Source organism: Procambarus clarkii, chromosome 42 (genome assembly GCF_040958095.1).
Source record: "Procambarus clarkii isolate CNS0578487 chromosome 42, FALCON_Pclarkii_2.0, whole genome shotgun sequence".
In the NCBI taxonomy this organism is placed as follows: Eukaryota; Metazoa; Arthropoda; class Malacostraca; order Decapoda; family Cambaridae; genus Procambarus; species Procambarus clarkii.
The window spans coordinates 16,519,429-16,546,887 of record NC_091191.1 but is presented as its reverse complement, the minus strand read 5'-3'; the positions used below and the strand labels follow the sequence as shown (position 1 = coordinate 16,546,887).

At 47.9% G+C, this 27,459-nt stretch overlaps 1 protein-coding gene across 1 annotated transcript in view; it reads left to right on the top strand.

The window, feature by feature from the left end:
• Positions 1-27,459, top strand: part of LOC123751759 (putative neural-cadherin 2) — a 297,993-nt gene that overhangs the window by 109,901 nt on the left and 160,633 nt on the right. Inside the window, exon 9 of the mRNA XM_069339611.1 lies at positions 24,086-24,274. Within this exon, the coding sequence (XP_069195712.1) occupies positions 24,086-24,274 (189 nt within the window). The remainder of the gene's footprint in view (positions 1-24,085; positions 24,275-27,459) is intronic.

Genomic DNA, 27,459 nt, shown 5'->3' with positions numbered 1-27,459 from the left:
TATGTCAGGTAACACAGTACAAAGCTTTACTGATGCTGTAGCTCCTTCCTCCTCCTGTGGTTTGGGAGACTTTATACTTATGTCCCCACAAAGTGCAGTATGATGTTGACCCTTATGGCACTTATTGCAGATGCGCATTGCAGTTGTGCAATTGTCGGGATGATGTTCACTTATACACTTGCTACATCTATGTAACTCCTTGAGTCGTTTTATGCGTGTTGCACGATCAGGGTAGCGTCTGCAATTGTACATGGAATTTGATTGCTCACAAAACACACATGGTCTCCAGACATTAACAGTATCTTGAGGAGTCACCGTTGTGGGTGACGCATTAACTGTAGGTTTGGAGGGACCAACTGCATATGTTCCTACACTGCCCTGATTCCACTTTGTGGAGGGGGAAGATGTTTTAGCTTTGTTTGAAGTACTGTTTGTACTCTGTTGTTTACTATTAGTAGCAGACGTAGGTTTAGATGTCGTCTTTCCTTCTGGATTAACTCTTTCTCGTTCTATGATGGTTTGTAAACCCTTTGTAATCTCATTTACAGTCAAGGATGACTTACCTACGAATACAAACAACGTATCCAGTATGTCCCTGGGTAATTTTCGTGTCATATGGACTTGTATTATCCAGTCTGACTCATCCAAGTTCACTTTATTTTTAAGTGCCTTGAGCATGGACTCAAGCTCCAATCTGAAGGCTTGGAGTTAGACTGCAGTATTATTTGGAGGTTTAATGTCTAACAGTCTCTGTGTTAGAATTCTGATGGTCCTTTCAGGTTTAGCGTAATTATCTTTCAGGAGTTGCACTGCATTGTCATAATCATCATTTGTGTGATTTAGATTACAGACTACCTGATATGCTTCATCCTTCAAGACACTCTGTAAGTATGTAAACTTTGTCGTTTTTGGCACATTAGCATTAGAATCCACAGAATCGACAAATTTGCTCCAGAAACCGTCCCAACTCTCGTCTTCTGTACCAGAAAAAGTTGGTAAACTAAGTGATGGCAATTTGACTTCTGGTGCTGTCTGGTTCTGGGAAGTTGTGGTTGCAATATTTATATTGGCTTTATGGGCATGTATGATATCATCAAAGTGTTGCAACTCTTTAAACATTGCATCTTCATAATCGGAATGTTCTTGTATAACATCTTGTAATGTTTCTCCACCAACACTGGTATTCTGAAGTAAAACTTGATATTCTTTCATTTGTTGCAACACACGGTCATATTTGTTCCGTGTAAGCTTAAGATAATTTTCCAATGCTACATAGTTAACTGGAGTTTGTTTACTCATGTCTTCACATGTGCTAATCTGCCGTGATAAATGATCCCTCAATCCTGTGAGGGTTATTTGGACATTTTTGACAGTAGACATCTTGGAAGTTCTTGTTAGTCGTATAGACTAGTGTCAGGACTATTTATGGCACTTGTATTAGTAAAGCCACTAGTTTCCGAACTAGAGCTACTTTTCATTTATTTAAATATACACTGTAAAATCATACACACTATAATTTGAGTGGTAGACCTGTATCAATGCTGGTATCCGCAAGTTAGCCCATCATTATCACTCTTGGTTGGTACAGAGACACAGGTTAACACTCAAAGGTGAAATGATTATAGTTAAATTATACTTATAGTTATATTGATATCATATTGACAACACAACTCGGGTTGTCTTAAATACTGCATAAAAATATGTACTTGCTAGGTTGTAATATGTGTTCAACTCTAGACAAGTCTAAAATTCTTACCCTTACACCAGGTTAGCACAATAAATTAGACTAGGTTGCTGTACAACACCAGTCTAAAATGTTCTACCCTTGTGCAAGAATTAGTAGTAAATGATGTGGCATGCAGTAAATGTTACAGTAATGGCAATAATAATGCAATAGTTACAAAAAACATTTATAAGTAACTTATAAGTAAAGTAGCCTCTTATCAACCTCTTGTAATGAAATGAAAAAAGCACAATTGTTCCTTTGGTACTGCCAGAACAATAATAGTGCTTGTTGTAAGTTCTGTTTGCTATGAGATTGAAAAGTTAGGCTAGAAAAAATGCAAAAAATATAGCAGTGTCTTCCTGCTATAATGTGTGTAGGTAATATTGCACTATATGTATATATAATATCTAGTTTCAAAGAACTAAATAATCCGGTTCGATGGACCAAACTAATGTGGGGAAATTCCAGGCAGCTAATCTCTCTTTTTGAAATTGACTTTAATAAAATAAAGTTATGTCTTGTTTATTTTTCTTAGTAAGTAAGAATTAATTGAGTGGACTGTATATACTGGTAAACTGCCTGAAATCTTCTTACACACTATTGGGAGGGACAATTGGTAGCCTAAACCACTTTGTTATGGATCCTTCTTAAACTACCAATTGTTTACCTTTTAATCTGTTATATTTCAGTACACCACATGTAGTGGTCTAATCTACTTAATAATAAGTAATTATGACTACTACTACTAATAGTATAATGTCTTAGCTGTGCCAGTAGAATGGGCCTAGTAAGGCGTGTAGGTGTAGCCTCAGATTGGGTGTGGCCCTGTGACCCCTGTTGCCACGTAATGGCGGCTTTTGGGGAGAACAAAGCTTGGCAAGCAATATTAATGTGTATGAACCAACTGTCTGCTCAACTTCTTGAAGCTCCTCTCACAATTTACCTGTATGGGATGCAAGGAATTAATCAAAGTTCCCTAAACATATCAATTACAGGTATGGCATGAACTGTGAGGGCTATAAATGGGGTTCACGTACAGTGTTTTTGGGGTTCTCCCACGACCTAACCATCTACCCATCAATATTATACAGCGCACTAGAATAATATACAATACTTGGTAGACGGATACAGTCGTTGTTGTGATGTTGTTAGGCTGTGTAGCTGGTGTTGACACGTAAATGGGGTGTCTAGCTGTTTACACCAGTTCTAGAGCCAATACAGCGTGGTAGGCTGTTCTGTTTTTTTGTTGTTGTTGAGATGTGGGCGCCTCCCTCCCACTCCGGGGCCAACGCCCTTATGCTGGTTCCTCTCTCAAAGTAATTTTACATTAACAAGGGAACCTAGCTACAATACTGTGTAAATAATTATATTCAGTCTTATTGAATACTTTTTTGTTAACTCTAGATACTAAACTAGTCTATTAACAATGTTTCATAATGTAAATATACGATGACTTCCATGACGTCACGGAGTCTCCCATTTTCCATCCTGAAGGGAATACAGACTACGGGAGACTGTTTTATTTGTGTGTGTGTGGTTGTGTGTGTCGGTTTCCCGACATCTCGTCCTTCCCACCATCCCCCACTCCCCTGTCCTCTCGTCCTTCCCCCCCCCCCCCCCTCCCGTACATTCGTCCTCCCTACCATTACCCCCTTCCCCTTCCCCTCGTCCCCACCATCGCCCCCCCCCTCCTGTCCTTGTCCTCCCACAATTCGCCACTCCCTCGTATGATGCATTCCCAAGTGATTTGCTGTTCCCATCAGAAAAATGGAAACATTAAATGATTTGATGTTCTTATCACTGAAAAATAAGAACAGTTAAAAAACGAAATGAAAAACAATGAAACAAATAGACTATATTCACAAAATGAACAGTATGATAAACAACACAACTCAATTCCAACGCAATGTCTCACAAAAAAATGTTTTTACCTGTCACATGCGTGACATCTATACAGTATGTATATAAAAACACGCTCGTATGCGAATGAAACTTTGTGTCAAAACTTAAATGAAATCGATGAAGAACTTTCGGAGATCAGCGATTTTGAACAAACGAACATTTACATTTCTATTTATATAGACTAGCAGAACCCAGCCACGCGTTGCTGTGGCTCAGCAATGAGTGGCTGGGTTCCCCCCCCCCCCCTTCACCCGTCTCCTCGGCCTCCCAACCATTCCCCACTCCACCATCCCGTCATCCTCCCCACCATTCCCCACTCCACCATCCCCTCTTCCTTCCCACCATGCCCCATTCCACCATCCCCTCTTCCTTCCCACCATGCCCCACTCCCCCACTCCACCATCCCCTCTTCCTTCCCACCATGCCCCACTCCCCCATCCCCTCGTCCCCACCATCCCAGAACATCCCAAACTTCCCCATCCCCTCGTCCTTCCCCCACCATAACCCCCTCCCTTGTCCCCTTCCTAAATGGTCAGATGTTCCAATCAGTAAATTGGGAACATCAAGTGACCTGACGTTCCCATCACTGAAATATAAGAAAAACAGTTAAAAAATTAAATGAAAATATAAAAAAATAAAAAATAAACTATTCTCACCAAATGAATGGTATGGTAAACAACACAGCTCAATTCCAACACAAGGTCACACAACATAATTAAATTAAAATGAAAATAAATCGAAATCTATAAAAATAAATTTATGAATGCAACCGGAAACATTGAAATAGAATTGTAACATATTTTGTATAGCATGTGTTGCTATTACGCGCAACAGATGGTAATGAGAGTTCTGCCTTCTCAGTCGATTCTAGTTGTCTGTGTCTGTCTGTATCGTGCATGTGACGAATGATGGCAGTCTCGGCTCTCTGTAAACAATGCTTGCCTCCATCACACACACGCAAACACACACACACACACACACACACACACACACACACACACACACACACACACACACACACACACACACACACACACACACACACACACAGGCATGGAGCCCGTACCTTGTCAAGCACAAGACGAAGCTGGAAAAAAGTCCAAAGGTATGCTACTAGACTAGTCCCAGAACAAAGAGGCATGAGTTATGAGGAAAGGCTGCGGGAAATGCACCTTAGGACACTGGAAGACAGAAGAGTAAGGGGGGACATGATCACAACCTACAAAATCCTCAGGGGAATCGACCGGGTAAACAAGGATAAACTATTCAACACTGGCGGGATGCGAACAAGGGGACACAGGTGGAAACTTAGTACCCACATGAGCCACAGGGACGTAACAAGGAACTTTTTCAGTGTCAGAGTAGTTAACGGATGGAATGCATTAGGCAGTGATGTGGTGGAGGCTGACTCCATACACAGTTTTAAACGTAGATATGATAGAGCCCAGTAGGCTCAGGAACCTGTACACCAGTTGATTGACAGTTGAGAGTCGGGACCAAAGAACCAAAGTTCAACCCCCGCAAGCACAAATAGGTGAGTACACACACACACACACACACACACACACACACAAACACATACACACACACACATGCATTATGTTTTTCAAAAAAACATGATTTTACCTGTTACAGGTGTGGCATGTATATAGAGGTATATAAAAACACACACGTAAATACGTGCGGGTTTTTATATACCTGTTGAATGAAACGTTGTGTCAAAATTTCAAAGAAATCGGTGATGAACTTTCGGAGATTACAGCGTGAGTTGATCTTACGTCCAACAGATGACTCTTTTTTTTTTTTAAGCATGTTTTTTCCTGTCACAGGTGAGGCATGTATATAGTAGGAATATAAAAACACATTGCCATTTGAATGCAACGTTGTGTCAAAATTTCAAAGCAATCGGTAAAGAGGTTTCAAAGATTTCCCTAACATGAAAAAACATGAAAAAACGTAGTTTTTTTTTCAACATGTTTTTTTCCATGCCACAGACGGGGGAAACATCTATATAATATGTATATAAAAACCCGCTCGGATGCGAATGGAAACTTGTGAGAAAATTTCAAAGATAGTGGTGAAGAACTTTTGGAGATTAGCGATTTTGAGCAAACGAGCATTTTACATTTATATTTATAGACTAGCTGTACCCGACCACGCATTTCTGTGGTTCCCACAGCAACCTTCCCCTGTCTCCCAGTCCTCCACACTATTCCCCCCCCCATTCCCCGACCCCTCGTCCTCCCAACCATTCCTCTCTCCCACGTCCCCTCATCCTCCCAACCATTCCTCATTCCCTCGACCCATTTTCCTCCCCATCAATCCCCACTCCAGCATCCTCTCGTCCTCCTAACCAATCCCTACTCCACCATCCCTTCGTCCTCCCCACTATCTCCCACTCCCTCATCCCCTTGTTCTCCCCACCATCCCCAACTCCACTGTCCCCTCGTCCCCCACCACCATTTCCCCCTCCCCGGCCTCCTTGTCCTCCCCACCATCCCCCACTCCCGTCCCCTCGTCCTTCCCACCATTCCCCACTCCCTCGTCTGATGATGAAATGATCTGATGTCCCATCAGAAAATTGAGAACATCAAATGATCTGGTGCTAGATTTACGAAGAAGTTACACAAGCACTTACGAACCTGTACATCTTGTCTCAATCTTTGGCAGCTTTGTTTACAATTATTAAACAGTTAATGAGCTCCGAGTCCCCATGAGGCTGTTTATAACATTAACACCTGTTGATTGGCAAATTTTCATGCTTCTAAACTGTTTAATAAATGTAACCAAAGCCATCAAAGATTGAGGAACGATGAACACGTAACTGCTTCGTGAATCTGGCCCCCAGATGTTTTCATCACTGAAATATAAGAAAAACAGCTAAAAAAAACAAAATGAAAAATAATGTAAAAATATAAAATAAAATATACACACGAAATGAACGGTATGGTAATCAACACAGCTCAATTCCAACGCAATGTCACACAAAATAGTTATATCAAAATTAAAATAAATCAAAATTTATGAAAATTCAATTTGTCAATGAAATTGGAAACATTGAAATGGAATCGTCACTTATTTAGTATATCATGTGTTAGTCTTATGTGCAACAGATGCCGCTGTTTTTCAAAAACTCATGTTTTTACCTGTCACAGGTGAGGCATGAATATAGTAGGTATATAAAAAGACGCGCCTATTCGAATGCAACATTGTGTCAAAATTTCAAAGCAATCGGTAAAGAGTTTTTGAAGATTTCCCTCACATAGAAACACAGTTTCTATGTGAGGGAAACTCACACAAACATAAAAAACTAAGTTTAAACAAAAAAAAAAAAATTTTACCGTCATAGACGTGACATCTATGTAGTATGTAGATAAAAAACCTGATCGGATGCGCATGGAACGTCTTTTGCAAATTTCAAAGCAATCGGTGAAGAACTATCGGAGATTAGCGATTATGAACAAACGAATGTTTCCATTTTTATTTATATATATTATTAATTATTAAACTATTCACCTGCAACCGCCGTTATATGCTTCTTTCTCTACACTTCTCTTCTAATTTTCATGTTATGTGATTGAAAGAGAGGGAGAGAATTATCAGGATAAAACACCAAACCATTATGATAACACCCATGTATTTTTGGGTGGGAGAAAAGTTATGTAATGGCACATTTACACCAGCGACGCTCCCCCTGGCCCCATGGGGAGCCGCCATGGGAGCCGGTCGGCCGAGCGGACAGCACATTAGACTTGTGATCCTGTGGTCTTGGGTTCAATCCCAGGCGCTGGCGAGAAACAATGGGCAGAGTTTCTTTCACCCTATGCCCCTGTTACCTAGCAGTAAAATGGGTACCTGGGTGCTAATCAGCTGTCACGGGCTGCTTCCTAGGGGTGGAGGCCTGGTCAAGGACCGGGCAACGGGGACACTAAAAAAAAGCCCAGAAATCATCTCAAGATAAGATGGGCACGGCGGCGCCGTCTGACCACATGGGCACCGGCGGCGCCGCCTGACCACATGGACACCGACAGCTCCCCCCTGACCACATGGACACAAGCGGCGCCACCTGACCTCATGGGAACTGGCGGCACCGCCTAACCACATGGACACCGGCGGCGCCCCCCCCCCCCTGACCACATGGACATCGGCGGCGCCCCCTGACCACATGGGAACTGGCGGCACCGCCTGACCACATGGACACCGGCGGCGCCCCCTGACCACATGGACACCGGCGGCGCCACCTGATCACATGGGAACTGGCGGCACCGCCTGACCACATGGACACCGGCGGCGCCCCCTGACCACATGGACACAGGTGGCGCCACCTGACCTCATGGGAACTGGTGGCACCGCCTGACCACATGGACACCGGCGGCGCCCCCTGACCACATGGACACAGGTGGCGCCACCTGACCTCATGGGAACTGGCGGCACCGCCTGACCACATGGACACCTGCGGAACCGCCAGACCACATGGGAACTGGTGGCGCCCCAGACCACATGGGAACTGGTGGCGCCCCTGACCACATGGGAACTGGTGGCGCCCCTGACCACATGGGAACTGGTGGCGCCCCTGACCACATGGGAACTGGTGGCGCCCCTGACCACATGGGAACTGGTGGCGCCCCTGACCACATGGGAACTGGTGGCGCCCCTGACCACATGGGAACTGGTGGCGCCGTCTGACCACTTGGGCACTGGCGGCGCCCCTGACCACATGGGCACCGGCGGCGCCCCTGACCACATGGACACTGGCGGCACCACCTGACCACATGGACACCGGCGGCGCCCCCTGACCACATGGGAACTGGTGGCGCCCCTGACCACATGGGAACTGGTGGCGCCCCTGACCACATGGACACTGGCGGCACCACCTGACCACATGGACACCGGCGGCGCCCCCTGACCACATGGACACCGGCGGCGCCCCCTGACCACATGGACACCGGCGGCGCCCCAGACCACATGGACACCGGCGGCGCCCCCTGACCACATGGGAACTGGTGGCGCCCCTGACCACATGCCCAGCAAACAATTTTAGGTTGCCACAACATATCTGGAAAGTATTTGAAAGTATTGGAAACGTTTGTTTTATCGTATCAGATACGATATTGTGTGTGGACTTAAATAGGTTTCCAAAACTTATAACCAAGACATATGTATCTAACACTAATTTGAGATGTTGTGGCAACTTTACACTCCTAACATGAGTCATTCATAATCCATTCATATACCAATATGAATCTCTTATGAAAGGTTTGAGCCAATAATCTGAACCCTTTTCACATCTTTGTTTTTAAAGTTAAATTTCTTGAAATTAAATTTATATTTTATATTATATTATTTTTATTATATTTTATATTATATTATTATTTTCAATTTAAATATTAAAACCAATTGAAGGGTAAAAAAAATCTAATAATTTATATTTCTTTTATTATTTACTAACAATTATAATTATTTACTAACGGAGAGAGGGGAGGCTGTACGGCAGAGAGTGGCGGCTGTGGCGGACAGTGGCGGCGGTGGCGGATAGTGGCGGCGGGCGGACAGTGGCGGCGGCCGGACAGTGGCGTCGGGCGGACAGTGGCGGCGGTGGCGGATAGTGGCGGCGGGCGGACAGTGGCGGCGGGCGGACAGTGGCGGCGGTGGCGGATAGTGGCGGCGGGCGGACAGGGCGGCGGCGGGCGGACAGTGGCGGCGGGCGGACAGTGGCGGCGGGAGGACAGTGGCGGCGGGCGGACAGTGGCGGCTGTGGCGGATAGTGGCGGCGGGCGGACCGTGGCGGCGGTGGTGGACAGTGGCGGCGGCCGGACAGTGGCGGCGGCGGGCGGACAGTGGCGGCGGCGGGCGGACAGTGGCGGCCGCAGGCGAACAGTGGCGGCGGCGGGCGGACAGTGGAGGCGGCGGGCGGATAGTGGAGGCGGCGGGCGGACAGTGGAGGCGGCGGGCGGACAGTGGAGGCGGCGGGCGGACAGTGGAGGCGGCGGGCGGACAGTGGAGGCGGCGGGCGGACAGTGGAGGCGGCGGGCGGACAGTGGTGGCGGCGGGCGGATAGTGGCGGCGGCGGGCGGACAGTGGCGGCGGCGGGCGGACAGTGGCGGCGGCGGGCGAACAGTGGCGGCGGCGGGCGGACAGTGGAGGCGGCGGGCGGACAGTGGAGGCGGCGGGCGGACAGTGGAGGCGGCGGGCGGACAGTGGAGGCGGCGGGCGGACAGTGGTGGCGGCGGGCGGACAGTGGTGGCGGCGGGCGGACAGTGGTGGCGGCGGGCGGACAGTGGTGGCGGCGGGCGGACAGTGGTGGCGGTGGCAGACAGTGGTGGCGGTGGCGGACAGTGGCGGCGGTGGCGGACAGTGACGGCGGTGGCGGACAATGGCGGCGGTGGCGGACAGTGGCGGCGGTGGCGGACAGTGGCGGCGGTGGCGGACACTGGCGGCTGTGTCTGGCGGTGGTGGCGGGTGGCGGCGTCTGTGATGAGTGGTGGCGGCTGGCGGTGGTGGGTGGTGGCGGCGGTGCTGGTGGTGGGTGGTGGTGGTGGTGGCGGCGGCGGCTGGTGGTGGTGGGTGGTGGCGGCGGCGGTGGTGGTGGGTGGTGGTGGCGGCGGCGGCTGGTGGTGGTGGGTGGTGGCGGCGGTGGTGGTGGGTGGTGGTGGCGGCGGCGGCGGGTGGTGGGTTGCGGCGGCGGCTGTTGGTGGTGGGTGGTGGTGGTGGGTGGTGGCGGCGGGTGGTGGTGGGTGGTGGCGGCGGGTGGTGGGTGGTGGCGGCTGTGGTGGGTGGTGGCGGGCGGTGGCGGGCGGTGGCGGGCGGCGGCGGCTGTGGTGGGTGGTGACGATCGGCGGTGGGGGGGGCTGGTGGCGGCTGGCGGTGGCGGCTTGCGGTGGCGACTGTGGCAACGGGCGGTGACTGCTGATAGCGGGCGGTGGTGGCGGCTGGTGGCAGGTGGTGGTGGCGGTGGTGGCGGCTGGTGGTGGCGGCTGGTGGTGGTGGCAGCTGGTGGCGGTGATGGCGGCTGGTGGTGGTGGCAGCTGGTGGCGGTGATGGCGGCTGGTGGTGTTGGTGGTGGCGGCTGGTGGTGGTGGCAGCTGGTGGCGGTGATGGCGGCTGGTGGTGGTGGTGGTGGTGGTGATGGCGGCTGGTGGCGGGCGGTGGCGGCTTGTGGCGGCTGGTGGTGGCGGCGGTGGTGGGTGGTGGTGGTGGTGGTGGGTGGTGGTGCCGGCTGTGGTGGGTGGTGGCGGTGGTGTCGGCGGCGGCTGTGGTGGGTGGTGGCGGCGGCGGCGGTGATGGGTGGTGGCGGCGGCGGTGGTGGTGGGTGGTGGTGGCGGCGGCGGTGATGGGTGGTGGCGGCGGTGGTGGTGGGTGGTGGTGGCGGCGGCGGCTGGTGGTGGTGGGTGGTGGCGGCGGGTGGCGGTGGTGGGTGGCGGTGGCTGGTGGCGGGTGGCGGCTGGTGGTGGGTGGTGGCGGCGGGTGGTGAGTGGCGGTGGTGGGTGGCGGTGGCTGGTGGCGGGTGGTGGCGGGTGGCGGGTGGTGGCGGGTGGTGGCGGGTGGTGGGTGGTGGCGGGTGGCGGGTGGTGGGTGGTGGCGGCGGGTGGTGAGTGGCGGTGGTGGGTGGCGGTGGCTGGTGGCGGGTGGCGGTGGCTGGTGGCGGGTGGCGGCTGGTGGTGGGTGGTGGCGGCGGGTGGTGAGTGGCGGTGGTGGGTGGCGGTGGGTGGTGGCGGGTGGCGGCTGGTGGTGGGTGGTGGCGGGTGGCGGCTGGTGGTGGGTGGTGGCGGGTGGCGGCTGACGGTGGGTGGTGGCGGGTGGCGGCTGGTGGTGGGTGGCGGCGGGTGGCGGCTGGTGGTGGGTGGCGGCGGGTGGCGGCTGGTGGTGGGTGGCGGGTGGCGGCTGGTGGTGGGTGGTGGCAGGTGGCGGCTGGTGGTGGGTGGTGGCGGGTGGCGGCTGGTGGTGGGTGGCGGCTGGTGGTGGGTGGTGGCGGGTGGCGGCTGGTGGTGGGCGGCGGGTGGCGGCGGGTGGCGGCTGGCGGTGGCGGCTTGCGGTGGCGACTGTGGCAACGGGCGGTGACGGCTGATAGCGGGCGGTGGTGGCGGCTGGTGGCAGTCGGTGGTGGCGGCTGGTGGTGGCGGCTGGTGGTGGTGGCAGCTGGTGGCGGCTGGTGGTGGTGGCAGCTGGTGGCGGTGATGGCGGCTGGTGGTGGTGGTGGTGGCGGCTGGTGGCGGTGATGGCGGCTGGTGGTGGTGGTGGTGGTGATGACGGCTGGTGGCGGGCGGTGGCGGCTTGTGGCGGCTGGTGGTGGCGGCGGTGGTGGGTGGTGGTGGAGGTGGTGGGTGGTGGTGGTGGTGGGTGGTGGTGGCGGCTGTGGTGGGTGGTGGCGGTGGTGTCGGCGGCGGCTGTGGTGGGTGGTGGCGGCGGCGGCGGTGATGGGTGGTGGCGGCGGCGGTGGTGGTGGGTGGTGGTGGCGACGGCGGTGATGGGTGGTGGCGGCGGTGGTGGTGGGTGGTGGTGGTGGCGGCGGCGGCTGGTGGTGGTGGGTGGTGGTGGTGGGTGGTGGCGGCGGGTGGCGGTGGTGGGTGGCGGTGGCTGGTGGCGGGTGGCGGCTGGTGGTGGGTGGTGGCGGCGGGTGGTGAGTGGCGGTGGTGGGTGGCGGTGGCTGGTGGCGGGTGGTGGCGGGTGGCGGCTGGTGGCGGGTGGCGGCTGGTGGTGGGTGGTGGCGGGTGGCGGCTGGTGGTGGGTGGCGGGTGGCGGCGGGTGGTGGGTGGTGGCGGCGGGTGGTGAGTGGCGGTGGTGGGTGGCGGTGGCTGGTGGCGGCTGGTGGTGGGTGGGGGCGGCTGGTGGTGGGTGGTGGCGGGTGGCGGCTGGTGGTGGGTGGTGGAGGGTGGCGGCTGGTGGTGGGTGGCGGCTGGTGGTGGGTGGTGGCGGGTGGCGGCTGGTGGTGGGCGGCGGGTGGCGGCTGGTGGTGGGCGGCGGGTGGCGGCTGGTGGCGGCCAGCTGGGACACACCCTTCACCACTGAAGGTCTGAGAACAACTAACCATATGTCTCTCTCACCACCACCAGCCTAGTGTTGCCAGCTCGCGCTCTCAAAATGTTTCCTTCAAAGATTGTATATTATCTTTGAACAACAAGTTTGATTATCAAGGAAATAATGCATATATTATTGTCACATTAATACTGTGCAATATCTTATTACATTCCTGCTAAATAATTATAATTTGAAACAGGACAAAAAATCCAACATATCTATAAAAACCAACATTAGAGATCACAAGGCCTAGGCCTCGCCTGTGACCACACATCCTGCCTCCCTGGCCTGCTACTCTCTCACACCTCACACTCTTAACTCTCTCATAATCACTCTCACTCTCTTACTCTGTCACTCTTACTCTCTGTCACTCTTACTCTCTGTCACTCTTACTCTCTGTCACTCTTACTCTCTGTCACTCTTACTCTCTGTCACTCTTACTCTGTCACTCTTACTCTCTGTCACTCTTACTCTCTGTCACTCTTACTCTGTCACTCTTACACTCTGTCACTCTTACTCTTTGTCACTCTTACTCTGTCACTCTTACTCTCTGTCACTCTTACTCTCTGTCACTCTTACTCTCTGTCACTCTTACTCTGTCACTCTTACTCTGTCACTCTTACTCTCTGTCACTCTTACTCTGTCACTCTTACTCTCTGTCACTCTTACTCTCTGTCACTCTTACTCTCTGTCACTCTTACTCTCTGTCACTCTTACTCTCTGTCACTCTTACTCTGTCACTCTTACTCTCTGTCACTCTTACTCTCTGTCACTCTTACTCTGTCACTCTTACTCTCTGTCACTCTTACTCTCTGTCACTCTTACTCTCTGTCACTCTTACTCTGTCACTCTTACACTCTGTCACTCTTACTCTCTGTCACTCTTACTCTGTCACTCTTACTCTCTGTCACTCTTACTCTCTGTCACTCTTACTCTCTGTCACTCTTACTCTCTGTCACTCTTACTCTGTCACTCTTACTCTGTCACTCTTACTCTCTGTCACTCCTACTCTCTGTCACTCTTACTCTCTGTCACTCTTACTCTCTGTCATTCTTACTCTCTGTCACTCTTACTCTGTCACTCTTACTCTCTGTCACTCTTACTCTCTGTCACTCTTACTCTCTGTCACTCTTACTCTCTGTCACTCTTACTCTGTCACTCTTACTCTCTGTCACTCTTACTCTCTGTCACTCTTACTCTCTGTCACTCTTACTCTGTCACTCTTACTCTCTGTCACTCTTACTCTCTGTCACTCTTACTCTCTGTCACTCTTACTCTGTCACTCTTAATCTGTCACTCTTACTCTCTGTCACTCTTACTCTCTGTCACTCTTACTCTGTCATTCTTACTCACTCTCAGTCACCCTTACCCATTCATACTCACTCTCTCACTCTTACTCTCATACTCTTACTCTCAATTACTCTTACTCTCAATCACTCTTACTCCCAATCACTCCTACTCTCAATCACTCCTACTCTCAATCACTCCTACTCTCATTCTTACTCTTACTCTTACTCCCAATCACTCTTACTCTCAATCACTCTTATTCTCATTCTTACTCTCACTCTTACTCTTACTCCCAATCACTCTTACTCCCAATCACTCTTACTCTCAATCACTCTTACTCTCAATCACTCTTACTCTCAATCACTCTTACTCTCATTCTTACTCTTACTCACTCTTACTCTCAATCACTCTTATTCTCATTCTTACTCCTACTCTCACTCTAACTCCTACTCCCAATCACTCTTACTCCCAATCACTCTTACTCTCAATCACTCTTACTCCCAATCACTCTTACTCTCAATCACTCTTACTCTCAATCACTCTTACTCTCAATCACTCTTACTCTCAATCACTCTTATTCTCACTAACTCTCAATCACTCTTACTCTCATACTCACCCTTACTCTCAATCACTTTACTCTCACTCTTACTCATTCTGTCACTCTTACTCTCACTCTTACTCACTCTGTCACTCTTACTCTCAGTCACTCTTACTTATACTCACTCTTACTCACACTTACACACTCTCTGGCACTCTCACTCACCTTCATTCACTCTTACTCACTCTTACCCACTCTCGCTCACTCTTACTCACTCTAGTTAATAAGAACACGCCAATATAAGACAACAAAACGTTTTCAGATTCTTTCTCACCACTTTCCAGCAACTTTTATAATTTATATAAATTATCTAAGGGAATAATACATAAATTATATATTTAAACATGATATAGTGTTTAGTGGAATGCATAAGGAGTCAAATTGTGTTAAAAAGAGCGATTTTTAGAAAATTTGGAAAACTACTTTTTTCTGTTCATATTATAACTAAATGGATTTTAAAGGTTTCACTCAGCCAATATATATCATTCACAATTTATTAATGAATTTTACAAAAAAACACCATAAATTTTATATTTAAACATGTAAAAACTATTTGTTTTACATTTGGAAGAAAATAATTGTAGAAAAACAATTTATAATTAAACCTTTGTGTTTGGATTTTTTGAGTAAAAGTTTCTCAAAGGCTCTCCTGCACCATTCTCAATGCAAATCATTCCCACACCTATGGGAAGAGATAGGCGAACGTTGTGTAGATGATTTGTGTTTGCTGGGTGGGAACTGGTGGCGCCCCTGACCACATGGGAACTGTTGGCGCCCCTGACCACATGGGAACTGGTGGCGCCGTCTGACCACATCCAAGGAAACAATTTAAGGTTGCCACAACGTATCTGGAAAGTGTTGGGAAGTAGTGGCAACGTTTGTTTTCACGCATTAGATAGGTAATTTTGTGTGAATGTAAATAAGTTTCCAAAACGTACTGCACGAAGCAATGGCTAAACAAAAATTTGAAACCTTGTTTCAAATATATATATATGTCGTACCTAGTAGCCAGAACGCACTTCTCAGCCTATTATGCAAGGCCCGATTTGCTTAATAGGCCGAGTAATTTTCTTTATTTTCAATAAATTGATTCCTATTGTTTTATTTTAAATATTATTATTATATTATATTAAGAACATAAATTATTGATTTAGTTATGTTAGTTTAGGTTAGGTTAAGATAGGTTAGGTTAGGTTAGGTTAGGTAGGGTTGGTTAGGTTCGGTCATAGGATCTAACCTAACCTCCCCCTCCACTTCCCCTTCCTCACTCAGCCCCCTTCTCTTACCCCTCCCCTTTTCCCCCTCCTCTTTCCCTTCCTCCACATCCCCCCTTCTCTTACCTCTCCCCCCTCCTCTTACCCCACTCCACTCCACATCCCCCTTCTCATACCCATACCCCCCTTCTCTTTCCCCCTCCATTCTTCCCTCTAGTCTTTCCCTTCCTCCTCTTCCCCTTCTCCTACCCCTCATCCCCCTTCACTTTCCCCTTCTCTTACCTCTCCCCTTCTCTTCCCCCTACCCTCTCCCCTCCTCTTCCCCTTCTTTCTCATGACCCTTCTCTTACTCCTCCTCTTTGCCCTCCCCCTCTTACTTCTACTTCTCCTACCCCTGCTATTCTTCCCCCTTCTCTTCTCCTCTGTCACTAAATTTCCCCCTCCCCGACGCCCTCCTCCTTCCTCCTCCCCTCTCTTCCTCCTTCATCCTACACCTACTCCTTCCACCTCTACCTCATCCTCCTTCCTCCTCTGCATCGACCTCCTCCTCCTCCTCCTCCCCCCTCTTCTTTCTCCTCCTCCTTCCTTCTCGCCCCTACTCCTCCTTTCTCCTCGCCCTCCTCCTTCTTCTTCCTCCTTGCCCTCCTCCTCCTCCTCCTTCCTCCTCGCCCTCCTCGTCCTCCTTCCTCCTCGCCCTTCTCCTCCTCGCCCTCCTCCTCCTCCTTTCCCCTCTCCATCCTCCGTCCTTCTCGCCCTCCTCTTCCTCCCTCCTCGCCCTCCTCCTAATTCCTCCTCGCCCTACTCCTTCCTCCTTCCTCCTCCTCCATCCTCCTCGCCCTCCTCCCTCCTCCTCGCCCTCCTCCTCCTCCTTCGTCCTCGTCCTCCTCCTTCCTCCTCGCCCTCCTCCGTCCTCCTCGACCTCCTACTCCTCCTTCCTCCTCGCCCTCGTCCTTCCTTCTCGCCCTCCTCCCTCCTCCTCGCCCTCCTCCTCCTCCTCCTTCCTCCTCGCCCTCCTTTTCCTCCCTCCTCCTCGCCCTTACCCTCCTCCTCCTCTTTCCTTCTCGTCCTCCTTCCTCCTCGCCATCCTCCCTTTTCCTCCTCGCATTACTCCTCCTTCTCCTTCGTCTTCGCCCTATTCCTCATTCTGCCTGGCCCTCCTCCTCCTTCGTCCTTGCCCTCCTCCTTCCTCGTCGTACTCCGCCTCCTTCCTTTTCGCACTCCTCCTCATTAACCTTCTTTTTAACTTCCTTCTCTACCTCACCCTCCTGCCTGCTCTGCCTCGACCTCCTGCTCCTCCCTCTCTTCCTCCTCCTCCTTCTTCCTCGATCTCCTCCTCGAGCTCTTCCGTCTTCTACTCTTCCTTCTCGACCTCGCTCTCTAACCTGGAATTCTTCCTCCTACCTTCTCGACCTCTTCCTCCTCTTTCCTACGCGACCTCCTCCTCCTTCCTTCTTAACCTCCTCCTCCCTCCTCCTCTTTCGCGTCCTTCCTCCTCCTCCTCGGCCTCCCCCTTCCTACCTTACCCACTCCTCCTTCCTTTTCGACCTCCTACTTCTCCTTCCTCTTCCTCCTTCCTGTAACCATCACTCACCAGTGCCACCAACAACAATAACCAACCACCACTACCACTCACCACAACCCACCAAAATTAACCACCACCACCATGGATTCTCCATTAAGTGAAAAATGAGTAAAAATTATGAATTAACCTTTGTTATGATCCTGTTTTATTTTACTAAATATAGAAATATCATTTTAATTCTATATATATATATATATATATATATATATATATATATATATATATATATATATATATATATATATATATATATATATATATATATATATATATATATATATATATATATTTATATATGTATTTATATATATGTATTTATATATATATATATATATATATATATATATATATATATATATATATATATATATATATATATATATATATATATATATATATATATATATATATAGGGACCCATAGCCTCGGAGAAGAAAATAAAGAGTACTCAGAGAAGACCTTGTGGATCCTCACTGAACACTTTGATATTTTCTTCTCCTACCACCCCTGTTCTTTTGGTATGTGTGTATATTTATCTAACTTTATTTGAAAATGCCATTACACAAAAAAAGTTACAATATTGATTACATGCAGGGTACAAGGCTGCTTGTCACAAGTTGAACAGCTCCTCCAGCTCCTCAGATGGTGGGCAGGAACCATGGATGCCGTGAGCATTTCCTCTCTGGAATGCCACACTAAGGCGCTGAAAAAGACAACTGGCAGCTCTAGGGTCTCTAGTTGTTTCGATTAGCTTAGACCCCAAGTCTTTCAAAAAGCTAGCAACACTTTTACCCCAGGCACCAAGTGTCTCTGAGGCAATAGGGACAAAATTGTAGTGGTGCTCAAGGTCTCTGTATTCAACCCGTCCTCTTAAAAATAACGTCACTTTTGGCTCGTAAGCGCGATATGGCTAAATTTGGACGTAATATGAAATGAAATCGACTCACACAAGTGATGTTCTGTTCCGTTTTCTATTTGAGTCATCCGGCGTACGCACAGAGGTTATAAGAGGACACTTTAAATTAACGTTTTTCATAATGTTTTGAAACTTTATGAGAATTTCCTGCCCACCTAACCTATCAGAGGACCCTTAACTTACTGTTGTTGAAAAAAAAAATCCCAAATTTATTTTCATATTTTTTTATTTTCAAATTACGTCCAAATTCGGCCATACGGGCAAACGGCCAAAAGCGACGTTCTTTTTAAGAGGACAGGTTGCTGTATTTACGTGACTTGGCCGCTTCCCGGTGATTGGCAGCTCCTCCTGCTTGTGTAGCACTGAAGTCATCATAGGTATTGGCTAAAGTTGAAACGCAAGTGTAGTCCCACACCAACTGTCTACCATTCTTCCAGGGGTTCACCGTGATTCCGTCTGGGCGACCGACAGGCTCATCAGAGTTGCGGGACATTAGGTAACGGGGCTCTCTCTCTGCTGGACAACTGGCTGTGGTAAGGCTTCTCTTAACAATGTCATTGACCTCGCCGTGTCTTGCATGCCGTCCTCCTGTCTTTTGGCAGAGAAGGCCATGCCGTCCGTATCTGTCGGCCTCTGCCTCGCCGCAAATACACCCACCTGTATTCGGTGTGGATTGGGGCAGCGAGGCGGAGAGCCACGGCAATTCGGAGGGCCTGTGGTGTAAGACGGGTGCCGGTTGCTGACATTGGGGTTGCTAATAGGAAATCACCTGCATGGGGAGCTGCTACAGCTCTAAGCATATATATATATATATATATATAAGCCTATACTTGCATAAACCACAAGTGAAGATAAACAATCTTTGGACAACACCCACCAGTGGGACTCGAACCCAGAAAGCACAACTACCTTCCAGTAGCTGGCATAACTAGTATGCTTTAACCCACTACGCCATCAGACCTTACAAAAGAAGTAGATAGTTCGAGATATATATATCTCAAACATCTCTACCTCCCGAAGGCACCAGATGAGTGAGGGGTCAGTCTGCAATTTTCGTCAAGCCACTGTCAATGTGAGAGAACTCGTGTCCAGCTTATAAGCCTATACTTGCATAAACCACAAGTGAAGATAAACAATCTTTGGACAACACCCACCAGTGGGACTCGAACCCAGAAAGCACAACTACCTTCCAGTAGCTGGCATAACTAGTATGCTTTAACCCACTACGCCATCAGACCTTACAAAAGAAGTAGATAGTTCGAGATATATATATCTCAAACATCTCTACCTCCCGAAGGCACCAGATGAGTGAGGGGTCAGTCTGCAATTTTCGTCAAGCCACTGTCAATGTGAGAGAACTCGTGTCCAGCTTATAAGCCTATACTTGCATAAACCACAAGTGAAGATAAACAATCTTTGGACAACACCCACCAGTGGGACTCGAACCCAGAAAGCACAACTACCTTCCAGTAGCTGGCATAACTAGTATGCTTTAACCCACTACGCCATCAGACCTTACAAAAGAAGTAGATAGTTCGAGATATATATATCTCAAACATCTCTACCTCCCGAAGGCACCAGATGAGTGAGGGGTCAGTCTGCAATTTTCGTCAAGCCACTGTCAATGTGAGAGAACTCGTGTCCAGCTTATAAGCCTATACTTGCATAAACCACAAGTGAAGATAAACAATCTTTGGACAACACCCACCAGTGGGACTCGAACCCAGAAAGCACAACTACCTTCCAGTAGCTGGCATAACTAGTATGCTTTAACCCACTACGCCATCAGACCTTACAAAAGAAGTAGATAGTTCGAGATATATATATCTCAAACATCTCTACCTCCCGAAGGCACCAGATGAGTGAGGGGTCAGTCTGCAATTTTCGTCAAGCCACTGTCAATGTGAGAGAACTCGTGTCCAGCTTATAAGCCTATACTTGCATAAACCACAAGTGAAGATAAACAATCTTTGGACAACACCCACCAGTGGGACTCGAACCCAGAAAGCACAACTACCTTCCAGTAGCTGGCATAACTAGTATGCTTTAACCCACTACGCCATCAGACCTTACAAAAGAAGTAGATAGTTCGAGATATATATATCTCAAACATCTCTACCTCCCGAAGGCACCAGATGAGTGAGGGGTCAGTCTGCAATTTTCGTCAAGCCACTGTCAATGTGAGAGAACTCGTGTCCAGCTTATAAGCCTATACTTGCATAAACCACAAGTGAAGATAAACAATCTTTGGACAACACCCACCAGTGGGACTCGAACCCAGAAAGCACAACTACCTTCCAGTAGCTGGCATAACTAGTATGCTTTAACCCACTACGCCATCAGACCTTACAAAAGAAGTAGATAGTTCGAGATATATATATCTCAAACATCTCTACCTCCCGAAGGCACCAGATGAGTGAGGGGTCAGTCTGCAATTTTCGTCAAGCCACTGTCAATGTGAGAGAACTCGTGTCCAGCTTATAAGCCTATACTTGCATAAACCACAAGTGAAGATAAACAATCTTTGGACAACACCCACCAGTGGGACTCGAACCCAGAAAGCACAACTACCTTCCAGTAGCTGGCATAACTAGTATGCTTTAACCCACTACGCCATCAGACCTTACAAAAGAAGTAGATAGTTCGAGATATATATATCTCAAACATCTCTACCTCCCGAAGGCACCAGATGAGTGAGGGGTCAGTCTGCAATTTTCGTCAAGCCACTGTCAATGTGAGAGAACTCGTGTCCAGCTTATAAGCCTATACTTGCATAAACCACAAGTGAAGATAAACAATCTTTGGACAACACCCACCAGTGGGACTCGAACCCAGAAAGCACAACTACCTTCCAGTAGCTGGCATAACTAGTATGCTTTAACCCACTACGCCATCAGACCTTACAAAAGAAGTAGATAGTTCGAGATATATATATCTCAAACATCTCTACCTCCCGAAGGCACCAGATGAGTGAGGGGTCAGTCTGCAATTTTCGTCAAGCCACTGTCAATGTGAGAGAACTCGTGTCCAGCTTATAAGCCTATACTTGCATAAACCACAAGTGAAGATAAACAATCTTTGGACAACCTGGTGGTGCCTTCATCTGGTGCCTTCATCTTTGGACAACCTGGTGGTGCCTCATCTGGTGCCTTCGGGAGGTAGAGATGTTTGAGATATATATATCTCGAACTATCTACTTCTTTTGTAAGGTCTGATGGCGTAGTGGGTTAAAGCATACTAGTTATGCCAGCTACTGGAAGGTAGTTGTGCTTTCTGGGTTCGAGTCCCACTGGTGGGTGTTGTCCAAAGATTGTTTATCTTCACTTGTGGTTTATGCAAGTATAGGCTTATAAGCTGGACACGAGTTCTCTCACATTGACAGTGGCTTGACGAAAATTGCAGACTGACCCCTCACTCATCTGGTGCCTTCGGGAGGTAGAGATGTTTGAGATATATATATCTCGAACTATCTACTTCTTTTGTAAGGTCTGATGGCGTAGTGGGTTAAAGCATACTAGTTATGCCAGCTACTGGAAGGTAGTTGTGCTTTCTGGGTTCGAGTCCCACTGGTGGGTGTTGTCCAAAGATTGTTTATCTTCACTTGTGGTTTATGCAAGTATAGGCTTATAAGCTGGACACGAGTTCTCTCACATTGACAGTGGCTTGACGAAAATTGCAGACTGACCCCTCACTCATCTGGTGCCTTCGGGAGGTAGAGATGTTTGAGATATATATATCTCGAACTATCTACTTCTTTTGTAAGGTCTGATGGCGTAGTGGGTTAAAGCATACTAGTTATGCCAGCTACTGGAAGGTAGTTGTGCTTTCTGGGTTCGAGTCCCACTGGTGGGTGTTGTCCAAAGATTGTTTATCTTCACTTGTGGTTTATGCAAGTATAGGCTTATAAGCTGGACACGAGTTCTCTCACATTGACAGTGGCTTGACGAAAATTGCAGACTGACCCCTCACTCATCTGGTGCCTTCGGGAGGTAGAGATGTTTGAGATATATATATCTCGAACTATCTACTTCTTTTGTAAGGTCTGATGGCGTAGTGGGTTAAAGCATACTAGTTATGCCAGCTACTGGAAGGTAGTTGTGCTTTCTGGGTTCGAGTCCCACTGGTGGGTGTTGTCCAAAGATTGTTTATCTTCACTTGTGGTTTATGCAAGTATAGGCTTATAAGCTGGACACGAGTTCTCTCACATTGACAGTGGCTTGACGAAAATTGCAGACTGACCCCTCACTCATCTGGTGCCTTCGGGAGGTAGAGATGTTTGAGATATATATATCTCGAACTATCTACTTCTTTTGTAAGGTCTGATGGCGTAGTGGGTTAAAGCATACTAGTTATGCCAGCTACTGGAAGGTAGTTGTGCTTTCTGGGTTCGAGTCCCACTGGTGGGTGTTGTCCAAAGATTGTTTATCTTCACTTGTGGTTTATGCAAGTATAGGCTTATAAGCTGGACACGAGTTCTCTCACATTGACAGTGGCTTGACGAAAATTGCAGACTGACCCCTCACTCATCTGGTGCCTTCGGGAGGTAGAGATGTTTGAGATATATATATCTCGAACTATCTACTTCTTTTGTAAGGTCTGATGGCGTAGTGGGTTAAAGCATACTAGTTATGCCAGCTACTGGAAGGTAGTTGTGCTTTCTGGGTTCGAGTCCCACTGGTGGGTGTTGTCCAAAGATTGTTTATCTTCACTTGTGGTTTATGCAAGTATAGGCTTATAAGCTGGACACGAGTTCTCTCACATTGACAGTGGCTTGACGAAAATTGCAGACTGACCCCTCACTCATCTGGTGCCTTCGGGAGGTAGAGATGTTTGAGATATATATATCTCGAACTATCTACTTCTTTTGTAAGGTCTGATGGCGTAGTGGGTTAAAGCATACTAGTTATGCCAGCTACTGGAAGGTAGTTGTGCTTTCTGGGTTCGAGTCCCACTGGTGGGTGTTGTCCAAAGATTGTATATATATATATATATATATATATATATATATATATATATATATATATATATATATATATATATATATATATATATATATATATGTACATAGTAGCCAGAACACAGATCTTGGCCTACTATGCAAGGCCCAATTTGCATAGGACCACAGGGAGGACACAGCCAGGTGTCCTACACTAATACCCGCCACTAACCGCAGGGAAGACACAGCCAGGTGTCCTACACTAATACCCGCCACTAACCGCAGGGAGGACACAGCCAGGTGTCCTACACTAATACCCGCCACTAACCACAGGGAAGACACAGTCAGGCGTCCTACACTAATACCCGCCACTAACTGCAGGGAGGACACAGCCAGGTGTCCTACACTAATACCCGCCACTAACCGCAGGGAGGACACAGCCAGGTGTCCTACACTAATACCCGCCACTAACTGCAGGGAGGACACAGCCAGGTGTCCTACACTAATACCCGCCACTAACCACAGGGAGGACACAGCCAGGTGTCCTACACTAATACCCGCCACTAACCACAGGGAGGACACAGCCAGGCGTCCTACACTAATACCCGCCACTAACCGCAGGGAGGACACAGCCAGGTGTCCTACACTAATACCCGCCACTAACCGCAGGGAGGACACAGCCAGGTGTCCTACACTAATATCCGCCACTAACCGCAGGGAGGACACAGCCGCGTGCGCTACACTAATACCCGCCACTAACCGCAGGGAGGACACAGCCAGGTGTCCTACACTAATACCCGCCACTAACCGCAGGGAGGACACAGCCAGGTGTCCAACACTAATACCCGCCACTAACCGCAGGGAGGACACAGTCAGGTGTCCTACACTAATACCCGCCACTAACCGCAGGGAGGACACAGCCGCGTGCGCTACAAGATAGCAGAGGACAGTGACCCCAGACGACAGTTCAGTGTAGATGGGTCGGGGGCGGTCTGGGTTGTGGGCGGCCTGGATCGCGAGACAGCGGCCGCCCACTCCGTGCTGGTGTGGGCGGTGGATGACGGCACCCCACCCAGGACTGCCACAGCCACCCTCACTGTAAGTACACATGTTTTTCACTGTATCAGCACTGTATGTACACATGTTGTCACTGTATCAGCACTGTAAGTAATAACTTGTCTGTATTAGCACTGTAACAACCCGATGTTTCGTTAGGTTTACATTGTTTTGAATGTCCCTCTCTGGCTTCTTTTCCTAATATGCTTCCCAGCTAAAGTGTGTTCTCTCTTACTATTTCCGTTGACCACTTCTTTGTGTCAAAATGCGTTTCTATTCTCTATTCTAGAGGAGGTGTTTGTATATATTATATCTCTGAACCTCCTCTCACTCGCCTCTCAAGCCATGACTCAAAATGAGTCCTACTTATCTGTATCCAATCGTGCATTATCTTTATATATATATATATATATATATATATATATATATATATATATATAAATATATATATATATATATATATATATATATATATATATATATATATATATATATATATATATATATATATATATACTATATATTAGTATATTTTGGTAGCAGTCTATCCTGTAGACATATATTATTAAATATGACCGAAAAAGTAAGATTAATAATTCTAACACGAATTTTCTCAATCTTTCGTACATTTCTTTTCACTGCTGGAGGTAATTCAAAAATCAATTCTCCAAAATTAATTTTTATTTCTAGTCTGACGCGACACTTGAGCGCGTTTCGTAAAACTTATTACATTTTCAAAGACTTTAGTTTACACATACACAACTGAATAGAACTTACACATCTCCGATTTGTTTATATCTACATTTGAGTGAGGTGGATGGGGTTAGGTGGTATTAATAGGGTATTAAATTCATCAACACAAGACAGAACACGAAACAATGGGTATTGAATGGAAGTGATTGTAGAAAGCCTATTGGTCCATATTTCTTGATGCTTCTATATTGGAGCGGAGTCTTGAGGTGGGTAGAATATAGTTGTGCATTAATTGGCTGTTGATTGCTGGTGTTGACTTCTTAATGTGTAGTGCCTCGCAAACGTCAAGCCATCTGCTATCGCTGTATCTATCGATGATTTCTGTGTTGTTTACTAGGATTTCTTTGGCGATGGTTTGGTTGTGGGAAGAGATTATATGTTCCTTAATGGAGCCCTGTTGCTTATGCATCGTTAAACGCCTAGAAAGAGATGTTGTTGTCTTGCCTATATACGGGGTTTTTTTGGAGCTTACAGTCCCCAAGAGGGCATTTGAAGGCATAGACGACGTTGGTCTCTTTTAAAGCGTTTTGCTTTGTGTCTGGAGAGTTTCTCGTGAGTAGGCTGGCCTTTTTCTGGTTTTATAGTAAATCGTCAGTTGTATCCTCTGATCTTTGTCTGTAGGGATAACGTTTCTATTAACAATATCTTTCAGGACCCTTTCCTCCGTTTTATGAGCTGTGAAAAAGAAGTTCCTGTAAAATAGTCTAATAGGGGGTATAGGTGTTGTGTTAGTTGTCTCTTCAGAGGTTGCATGGCGTTTCACTTTCCATCTTATGATGTCTTCGACGAAACCATTGGAGAAGCCGTTGTTGACTAGGACCTGCCTTACCCTACAGAGTTCTTCGTCGACTTGCTTCCATTCTGAGCTGTGGCTGAGAGCACGGTCGACATATGCGTTAACAACACTCCTCTTGTACCTGTCTGGGCAGTCGCTGTTGGCATTTAGGCACATTCCTATGTTCGTTTCCTTAGTGTAGACTGCAGTGTGGAAACCTCCGCTCTTTTCCATGACTGTTACATCTAGAAAGGGCAGCTTCCCATCCTTTTCCATCTCGTAAGTGAAACGCAGCACGGAACTCTGCTCAAATGCCTTCTTCAGCTCCTGCAGATGTCTGACATCAGGTACCTGTGTAAAAATGTCGTCAACATACCTGCAGTATATACCGGTTTCAAGTTCATGTCGACTAAGACTTTTCGCTCGTTGGCACCCATGTAGAAGTTTGCAAACAGGACACCTAGGGGAGAACCCATGGCGACCCCATCTACTTGCTTATACATGTGCCCATCCGGGCTCAAGAAGGGTGCCTCTTTAGTACAAGCTTGGAGTAGTTTCCTTAAAATATTCTAAGGAAATAGCCGGTTTCAAGTTCTCTTGACATACCCGAAAATATTCTAAGGAAACTACTCCAAGCTTGTACTAAAGAGGCACCCTTCTTGAGCCCGGATGGGCACATGTATAAGCAAGTAGATGGGGTCGCAATGGGTTCTCCCCTAGGTGTCCTGTTTGCAAACTTCTACATGGGTACCATCGAGCAAAAAGTCTTAGTCGACATGAACTTGAAACCGGCCATATACTGCAGGTATGTTGACGACATTTTTACACAGGTACCTGATGTCAGACATCTGCAGGATCTGAAGGAGGCATTTGAGCAGAGTTCCGTGCTGCATTTCACTTACGAGATGGAAAATTATGGGAAGCTGCCCTTTCTAGATGTAACAGTCATGGAAAAGAGCGGAGGTTTCCGCACTGTAGTCTACACTAAGGAAACGAACATAGGAATGTGCCTAAATGCCAACAGCGACTGCCCAGACAGGTACAAGAGGAGTGTTGTTAACGCATATGTCGACCGTGCTCTAAGCCACAGCTCAGAATGGAAGCAAGTCGACGAAGAACTCTGTAGGGAAAGGCAGGTCCTAGTCAACAACGGCTTCTCCATGGTTTCGTCGAAGACATCATAAGAAGGAAAGTGAAACGCCATGCGACCTCTGAAGAGACAACTAACACAACACCTATACCCCCTATTAGACTATTTTACAGGAACTTCTTTTCCACAGCTCATAAAACAGAGGAAAGGGTCCTGAAAGATATTGTTAATAGAAACGTTATCCCTACAGACAAAAATCAGAGGATACAACTGACGATTTATTATAAAACCAGAAAAACGGCCAGCCTACTCATGAGAAACTCTCCAGACACAAAGCAGAACGCTTTAAAAGAGACCAACGTCGTCTATGCCTTCAAATGCCCACTTGGGGACCGTAAGCTCCAAAAAACCCAGTATATAGGCAGGACAACAACATCTCTTTCTAGGCATTTAACGATGTATAAACAACAGGGCTCCATTAAGGAACATATAATCTCTTCCCACAACCAAACCATCGCCAGAGAAATCCTAGTAAACAACACAGAAATCATCGATAGATACAGCGATAGCAGGCGGCTTGATGTTTGCGAGGCACTACACATTAAGAAG